General features: G+C 34.6%; 1 protein-coding gene across 1 annotated transcript; it reads left to right on the top strand.

Moving 5' to 3' along the window:
* The first annotated feature begins 307 nt into the window (after window positions 1-307).
* LOC103491246 (protein NETWORKED 1D-like) lies at window positions 308-6,026 on the top strand. The gene is made up of 5 exons (XM_008451118.2): window positions 308-605; window positions 722-782; window positions 881-1,081; window positions 1,208-4,188; window positions 4,518-6,026. Exons 3-5 carry the CDS (start codon window positions 979-981, stop codon window positions 5,754-5,756), a joined length of 4,323 nt encoding a protein of 1,440 aa, XP_008449340.2. The 5' UTR covers window positions 308-605; window positions 722-782; window positions 881-978; the 3' UTR covers window positions 5,757-6,026.
* The last annotated feature ends 3,650 nt before the right edge of the window (window positions 6,027-9,676 follow it).

Genomic DNA, 9,676 nt, shown 5'->3' with positions numbered 1-9,676 from the left:
CACAATTTTGAAGTTTGGAAGAGAGTAATAATTCTACCTCTAAAGTCTAACGTATTGAACCATTGCACCCCACAATCAAATGTCAAACTATTCCCAAAATCTTACCTTTTTTTTTTCTTTTCTTTTCTCTCTTCAACAAATAAAAATTGAGTAAATCTGAAGGAACTGATTTACATTTTTAAATATCACAAAAGGAAAAAAATAAAAAAAATCAATTCTTTACTTTCTTTAAAGTAATAAAAGCAGGCATGTTGCTTCTCTTCTCTCTCTATCTCATGTAATCTTTTTTTTTTTCTTTTTTTTTTTCCTTAACGGTGGTATTTTTCTTTCATTTTTGAACATAAACAGTTCGTAAAAGCTGAAAATTTGAGCACTAGACTGCCTAAAAAGCAAGAAAAGAAAAACCCCAGAAGAGAGAGAAGAACATAAAAGAACATTGAAGACAGGCACTGAGTTAACCAGTAAACATGGTGGAATTGAAGCTAAAGCAAAAGCAATAGTAACTATTTCAGAATAAAAAACAAGCCCCTCTTCTTCTTCTTCTTCTTCTTCTTTTTTTTTTTTTTTTTTTTTGTTTTTTCTAAAGAAGAAAAAGAATCTCTTTGGTAAGTTCTTTGATTCTTTCATTTTTTTTTTTGTAGTACCGTTATAATGTATGCTCTCTTGAATTTTCTTTCCTTGTTTCTTATTTTGTGTGAAAATTTTGGTGTTAATCATTCAGGTTTGCACAAACCACTGAGTTGAAGAAGATTAATGAACATAACTCTCATCATGTTCGATTGGTAGTGCTTATCATTCTCTTTTTTCTTTCATCTTCAAGATTTCTCCTTAATTGAGTATGGAAAAATCTAACTTCTGGGGTTTCATTTCTTTTTTAAAGAACTTTGCTTCGGATAACAAGAAAGCCAGAGAGAATGGCTTGATGATTCACATTTTCAAGATTTTGGGTCAAAATTTCCTTCTGGGTTGAATCCAACCATGGAAACTCCCTCAGCTTCAGATTCAAGACGCTCTTATTCATGGTGGTGGGATAGCCACATTAGCCCAAAGACTTCTAAATGGCTTCAAGAGAGTCTTTCAGGTACTTTTTTCTTGTTTCTGGTAGTGCAATTTTCTGTCCTATTTTTTTTGGTCCTATGGCCTTTGTTTTTGGCAGTTTTTGCTCTATTTATGAGTACTCATTTCAATTACTCTATGTTCTTGACAGATATGGATGAGAAAATCAAGCAGATGATCAAGGTTATTGAAGAAGATGCAGATTCCTTTGCAAAGAGGGCTGAGATGTATTACAAGAAGCGTCCAGAGCTTATGAAACTGGTGGAAGAGTTTTATCGAGCGTACCGTGCGTTGGCTGAAAGATACGATCATGCAACCGTGGTGATTCACCAGGCTCATCGAACAATGGCGGAAGCTTTTCCTAATCATATATCCATTGGCAATCTCGATGATGGTTCTGTTGGTTCTGCTTCTGATGTCAATTTTCGTACACCTGAGAAATTGTCCCATGTTTGCACCTCAATCGATTTTGACGCCATGGAACGAGATGCTTTCGAGTCACCTACATTTCATGCTGGCACTGGGGATAAAAACCAAGCTTCCAGCAAAGGCTCCAATTTGATGACAAGGGAGAAATGGTTGAAGCATCTCAATGAGTTGTTTAATTCAGGGGCAACTAAGAGCCTTTCAAATTCTGAAGATCGGAAGTCGAGAAAAGGTCTCAATTTTCACGATCTCGATCTGAAGGAAAAGAAAATACAAAGTAACGAGAGCCATGATCTTAAGAATCAAGTATATGTTGAGTCTGAAAGGGTGGACAGAGCTGAGACTGAAATTATATCCTTAAAGAATTCCCTTGCTAAATTAGAAGCTGAAAAGGAAGTAGGTTTGGTTCAATATAACAGCAGTTTACAGCGGTTGTCTAAATTAGAGTCCGAAGTCTCTCGAACGCAAGAAGATTCGAGGGGTTTAAATGAAAGAGCTGGTAAGGCAGAGACTGAGGTTCTGATATTGAAAGAGTCTCTTGCAAAGCTAGAGACTGAAAGAGAAACAAGTCTTTTAAGATACCAGCAATGTTTAGATAAGTTATCTACTTTACAAGACAGCATCTTGTGCGTTCAAAAGAACGTTGAAAATACCGAGAGAGCAAGTAAAGCTGAAACTGAAGTTGAAAGACTAAAATGGGAAATTTCAAGAGTTGAATCTCAAAGAGAAGCTGCTCTTCTCCAATACAGAGAATCTTCTGATATAATTGTGAACTTAGAGGAAAGAGTAGTTCATGCAGAAGAGGATGCTAGAAGGTACAAGGTGCAATCTGATGAAGCTCAGATTGAAGTTCTAACTATTAGGGAAGCGCTTGCACAATTGGTGAAAGAAACAAAAGCTGCTGGTCTCAAACATCATTTATGTACAGAGAAGATTGCTGGTCTGGAACATCAAATCTCTAATGCACAGGAGGAGCTAGAAAGGCTACAAGATGAAAAGGATAATGGGTTTGCAAAGTTGAAGGGTGCTGAAGAAAGGTGCCTTCATTTACAAAGGTCAAATCAAATTCTTCAATCTGAGATGGAGTCTATGGTGCAGAAGATTGGTTCACAAAGTGTAGAATTAATTGAGAAGCAGAAAGAGTTAGGAAGGCTTTGGACTTCCATGCAGGATGAACGTTTGCGATATGTAGAGAACAATACTGCTTTCAGAACATTGCAAGAACTGCATTCAAAATCTCAGGAAGAAATCAGATTAATGGCTGAAGATAGACAAATTCAGATAAAGACTTTGAAGGAGATGGAAACTCGAAATCAAGTGCTAGAGGATGAAGTTCAGAAGATTGAGGAGGAGAAAAAGAGCTTGAAGGATCTTAACTTGTCTTCAAAGGTGTCGATAAATTGTTTGCGGGATGAGATGTCAAACATGACTACAAATTTGGAAAAACTTGAAGCAAACCTTGAGTTTCAACTCAACCAAAAGAATGCTCTTGAGAAAGAGATTTTATGTCTAAAAGATGAGCTTAGCGATCTGAAACAGAAGAATTTGATTATGTTGGAGCAGATTGAGTTTGTTGGCTTTGCTCCCGAGAACTTTGGATCATCTGTGAAAGAACTACGTGATGAGAATTCAAAGATGATAGAGACAATTGAAGTGGAGAAGAGAGAAAAATCAGCTCTCTTGGAGAAATTGAAAGACATGGAAGAACACAGTGAGAAAAATACTCTTCTAGAGAATGCTATGTCAGATTTACACATTGAATTAGAAAGCGAACAGACGAAAGTAAAGGTATTGGAAGAATGCTGTCAACTTCTTTCAGAAGAGAAATCCACTCTTGTGACTGAGAGGGCCTTCTTGTCTTCTCAATTGCAAATGGCAACTGAAAACTTAGAGAGACAGACAGAGAAAAACACCCTTCTAGAGAGTTCACTTTCTGATGCAAACTTGGAACGAAAACAACTTGCTGAAAATGTGGAAAAGCTTCACTGTTTGAACAATGATCTTGAAGAGAAAGTAAGATTGTTGGAAGGCAATCTGGAAGATGTGCAATTGAAAAACTTGCATCTCAGGAAGTCATTAGAGAGGTCGGAGCAAGAGCTTTTGGAAGCAGAACAGATTCTGATCATGATGCAGAATGAGAAGTCAGAATTGCATAAGAGGGTGAAAGAACTTACCATTGTGTGTGACGAGGCTAAAGCGATTGTCGAAGAGAAAGAGAGTGTAATTGTGAAGCTTTCTGGTGATAGCAAACATCTAGTCAGAGAGATAGCATCCCAGCGGGAGCGAAACTGTACTTTGAAAGAGGAACTTGGAAAAGTTCAAGAAGATATTAAGCGGCATAAACATAGGGAGAAAAGTTTGAGGTGTGAGCTAGTGAAGAAGAGAATGGAGGTTGAGAGATGTGAGACTCAGGCTGATGAACTATTTGGTGAGCTCCAAATCTCTAATGTTCATGAAATAGTATTCAAGCAAAAGCTTCTTGAGCTTGATCAAGTGTATGTGGACCTCGAAAATAGAAGTAATTACAGAGATGTGAAGACTGATACTACGAGAGAGAGAATTAATAACATAACCGATCTAAATGGAGAACTAGGAGTCCATTTGGCCAAATATACATCAGCGGTCACATCTTTGAACGATTCTGTATCCTATCTGGAGAATCATACTCTTCTGAGCAGAAAAACACGTAAATATGAGAAACAAGAGGTAAAGATAATCATTTATAAGCTTATAAATTTTGGATTGCTATACCCCTTCATTTTGTTTGGAGAATTTGCTAATTGCTTGAGAAAACCTGGAGTTTCTTACAAATTTGAAAAGTATATACGTTCTTTTCAGTTTAATCTTCAAAGTAATATTTAACTGTTAGTTTGGATTTAAAGTTTGTGCTTTTTAATTCCAATAATTAGTCAACTATAACAAGATATCGTTGCAACTTTATTCTATTCTATCATGTCACTCGCTATGATCTCATATACTTCTATGCACTATATTGTTTTATTTCTTGGTATGCAACTTATACTCTCTGTTTTCAGGACACTCATTCAGTAAATCATCAGTATTCTGAAGGCTATCAGCAAAGATATCACGATCTGATTTCAACACTGCACAATGGATCATTTGAATTGAAGGATTTGCATAGGAGGATTCAAGCTGTGGAAATGGCTGTAATAGAAAAGGTGAAACTTGAAACTCTAGAAAACTTGAACTCTGCTGGGAAACAAGAGATGGTGACAAGAAGAGTCGAGGAAGTGGCTTGTGGAAATAGTTTGGTCAGAGAAAATGACCAAACAAGGCCTACAACTCCAAGAAGAGAGATTGAACTTGGAAATGAATTGCAGAGATCAAAGACAAAAGTCTTTGAAGTTAGTGGTGAAGTATTGACAAAGGACATCATTCTTGATCAAATGGCCAAATGCTCTAATGGGGTTGACAAGAGAGAAGAGAATCTGGATGCTTACAATCAAATGCTGGAATTATGGGAGGCAACTGATGAGGATGGGAGCATTGATCTCATGGTTTGCAAATCTCAGAACATGGCCACTTCCTCAACTAACTGTAACAGATTTGAAGTAGTAAAGGAGCAGAATAAACGTCGCTCTACCGACTCATTATTTGAGAAAGAGGTGGGAGTGGACATATTAGAGACCTCAAGTAGATTGTCAGTGCCTCTCCACAGACGAAAAGAGAGGAAGCTTCTTGAAAGGCTTGATTCTGATATGCAGAAATTGACGAACCTTCAAATAACTGTTCAAGATTTAACACGGATTGTGCTTACAAAGCAGAGTAGAAGGAATAATACAGGAGAATATGACACCATGAAAGAGCAACTTGAAGAAGTCGAGGCTGCTGTTATGAAGCTGTTTAATGCCAATTGCAAATTGATGAAGAATGTACAAGATGGCACCCTATCTTCCGATGGAGCGTCCACCATTGTATCTGATGAAGGTGGAAATGTCCGCAAAAGAATAATATCAGCACAAGCAAGAAGAGGCTCCAAAAAAATTGGGCAGCTGCAACTCGAAGTGCAGAGATTACAGTTTCTTCTACTGAAACAAGATGAAGAAAAAGAAACGAAGACGAAAACGAAGACGATCGAACGACCTAAAATTCGACTGCAGGATTATCTTTATGGTAGCATTAGAAGCAAGAATAAGAACAAGAAAGCTGCATTCTGTGGATGCATGCATGCCACAATGTCTCCAAGTCCAACAATAGGTGAATGGAACTATTCAACTTCATTGGTAGGTAATCAGCATAGATTACGTAACTGAAACTGGTAATTTTCTAGACAAATTCCTTCAATCTGAGTTTCATACTCACATATTTACTTCTCTTTTCATACACTAGATCTACTTTTTCTTTCTTTTTCTGTAGCTTTCAGAATATCCTGTACATTTCAACTACCATCTAAATTAGAGGAAGCTATTCTAACATGGGATTTGCTTCCAGTTCATCACTTCCATCTAGAATGTCATTACATTGATATTCTATATATTTTTGTTATTGCTATCAATAAGATGATTAGTTAACCTTTCCAATTATGATGAAAGGGAACAATCCTGGCATCAAAATCTCTGTCAAACTTTATTTCTATACATAATATCAGAGGAATTGTAGCATATTCAAGTAAATGCGGGGTCTATAAAGTCTTTAACTTTCTTAACTCTCACCTATGCCACTAGTACTATAAAGTCAAAACTGAAATGAAAAAACTAGTTGAAAGAATTGGAGAGTTACTGTGAAAGTTGTAGACATCTATAACCACTAGGCCAGCTCTAAAGACAAGACCTTTTGATAAAGCAGGTCTATTTTGAGCCAAAGACAAGAGACATTCATCCCAAGGCATCCAAATTTTGATGTCATGGAATATTGTGTATTTTTTGTTACCTGATTTTGATGCAAAAAGGACTAGATTTGAACAAGAATCAACCTATACTCCCTTTATCTTACCCTACTTTTCTCAGGAGGGTTTTATAAGACCACAAATATAAAAATAGGTAATCGATATGAAATAGAAAATAGAGTGAGAAAACATAAGTGGTAAGAATAGGTCATAGAGATTTAGTGGCTCATAGTAGTGTGTTCGCAACTTACATAGATAGAGAATTTTTTATTAGGGAGAAATATCAAATGATATAATAATACATATTTGAGAGGTGTCAATAGAGTCAAAACAGTTGATGTATGACATCTTTTTAAACCCTAAGTCTATAATTGTAAATAACATAAAATACATATACAATTTAGATTTCAAGGATGTTGCTTCCTAGGAAATTGGTTTTGTTTGACTGGATAACAAATCTTGCGCTCGATCATCCTGAGTGTTTGGATAAAAACATTCCAACAAATATTAAGAAAAAAAAAAAAAAAAAAAACAGACGTTTAACTAATACAAAATTTGGTCAAGGGCTAATTCCTCTTTTCCTTCTTGAAAATTTTATTTATTGGGTCCTGCTTCATAATTATCTTCTTTTGAGTTTTCTTTTTCAAGTTCCTTCTTTAATTTCCCCTTTTCGATATCACTTTTGAAAGTTTGTTTTCTTCGAAAAATACCTTTCTAGTTTTCTAGTTTTCAAAATTTGAAGAGTGCTCAAAACTTTTTCAAGTTGTAGATTTTGGTAAACAACTTACTGTTTCAAAAAACAGAACTCTACCGCCCTATTTTTTTATTTTTGGTGTTTAGTTTTTGATAATTAACGACAGTCTAAAGTCACTTGTGTTTTCAAGAACCAACTAAAAAACATTGTTTTCTTTTATGAAATTTGGCTAAATCTAAAAATCCAAAGTATCACTAAACAAAGTAAAAAAGAAGATACAAACTGGGCCTACAAATACAAAAACATCATCACTAGACTCTCTTAAATGTGGAATTAGAGTAAATGATAGATAGATTTTATGAACTAACATGTGGAATTATATAAAGTTCCAACCCCAATCTTAACTTTACTGCAGTTCAGTTTCTGGTGTAATTGATTACACAATTCTGGATCATTTTTTCTTGCCTCAATTATTTGTCTTCTTGCAGTCAACTCTACATCTGATTCTCATTTATCTCAAAGAACTATTAACTTTCTTAAAGCATTATAATCACTTTTGTCCTTCAAAAATCAACTAACCTTCCCAGTATCCAATTCATCTTCCTACTGAGAACCACAAGAAAAACTTTGTTTTTTGGCCGGTTCGTGAGGTCATCCTTAGCACGATACATAAAGTTTTGTATGTTGTTTATATTTTATATATATGGTCTTCAACAAACAGGATTTGTAATAGAAGATTATTTCTTTTGATGATTTTCATGGTATCAACGTATAAATCTTCCTATCTTTTGTATTTATATATCCGTTGTAATAGTAAAAAAATAAAAGAAGAAAAAGAAGAAAAAGAAAAGGCTGGTGTTTTTACCACGCCTTGTGACATCTATTTGTGGTGTTTCATTCAGAGATTGGAATCTGAGAATGTGTCTTTTAATTCCGATAATATGGACAGTGTTTCAGAATTAATTTTGGCTTCTTTTGTATACACTATTCTTCTCTTTCTCATTTCATTGAGACGTCATCAACCATTCCCTCAAACTAAAACCCGTTTTTGCTTCAATATAACTCCTTTTCTATACTATTCTTCTTTTGTCTTTTTGTTCTTGTAAAGTGAAACTATGAGAAGAGACAGTACAATTCCTTTCTTCCAACCCCAATAGTAAAACCATGGCCTTGTGATTCCAAATTTTCATCAAATATTGCCATTGTTGTTGCAACTTCTTTTCATAAACACATAACCAACCATATAGTTCTGTGGGCTGAACAGTTTCACAACTATAATCTCAAAATGGAATGTTACATATCATATCATAAATAATTGTAACATTCTAACCCTATGATATGACTAAGCAAATTCTGCCATTTCAGAGCTTCTGTTTTCTTTCTCTCTTTCAAAATGAACATTTTGAAAATGGGTTGAAGGGAAAATGTTCAAGAAATCAACGACAGTGTTCATTCATTCCAAGTTCTGTCAAGCAAAATATACCACCAAGAAATAATAATTAAATCCCACCTAAAGAATCTATAAGAAGACAAAAAGAATGTCTAATTGATCAAAGTCTTGATGGGAATTATGACACAAGGGAAGTCATAAAGAAAATTCTTTTTGGGGATTTTCGCAACTCAATTATGGACTGTCATTTTATTTTATTTTTACATGGGCCTATAGTCTGTCATAGCCACAGCCATTGCCTATAAACAAAATGTGTAATAACATAAAAGAGCAACAAAACAATAGAATAGTAAGACTTGTCTAAATGACCATAGAGAAAATGAGGCAAAAGGAATAAAGGTGTTCCCTTTTTGTTCAAAAGCACACAACTAAGAAACAAAACCACTTTCAGTAAAGAGAGAGAATTAGAGAATTAAAACGAAGGGGTAATTGCGTAATTGTATTAATTTCCATCCACATCTCGATATTTCCACATAGAAAGTAAATCAATATTTTTCATTATATCGTCACGAAACATAAAAAAACAAAATACAAAATGTCACTAATATAATTATAATATAAATATTAAACATCTTAACTTGCTTAAAAGCCATAAAATGTACGTTTTCTAGTTCACAATCATGCTTTCCTAATTTTTAAAAAATTTTTATCAACATCGATGTTTTATAGATATTTCTTTAAAATTTAAGACCTCAACCTTACGATCAACATCGATGTTTTATAGATATTTTCTTTAAAATGTAAGACCTATCTACCTTACGATCAACAACGGTATTTTAAATATTGATTAAGAGTAATAATTAAGTATATAGTAACAATGTTAAAGAATTGTAAATACAGAAAAATATGTCGATGATAAACTTTTATTAACCTAGACTGTTAGAGCTTGAATTTAATTTTTACTTTCTTTCATGTGCTAATGGTTTGAATATGATTATAAAAGATAAGTTTGATGGATGAAGGGCAGAAAAAAATGAAAAGTGGTGTGGGGATGAAAAACAGAGAGGAGAAGGATGATCGATCTGATGATGATGAAGATGGTACAAAGAGGCACGCGGATTATAGCATAGGTCACTCTCTCCATCCTCAATCCTCAATAGCTTTGTCATTCAAAGGCTGATGTGTGGGATCACCCCCATTTTTGTCTCAACCTTACAACATTTTCCCTTTTGACATTGCCAACACCTATCACAATCTATGACCC

The sequence above is a fragment of the Cucumis melo genome, chromosome 5, assembly GCF_025177605.1.
Source record: "Cucumis melo cultivar AY chromosome 5, USDA_Cmelo_AY_1.0, whole genome shotgun sequence".
Classification (NCBI taxonomy): domain Eukaryota; kingdom Viridiplantae; phylum Streptophyta; class Magnoliopsida; order Cucurbitales; family Cucurbitaceae; genus Cucumis; species Cucumis melo.
This window is presented reverse-complemented; position numbering and strand designations above follow the sequence as displayed.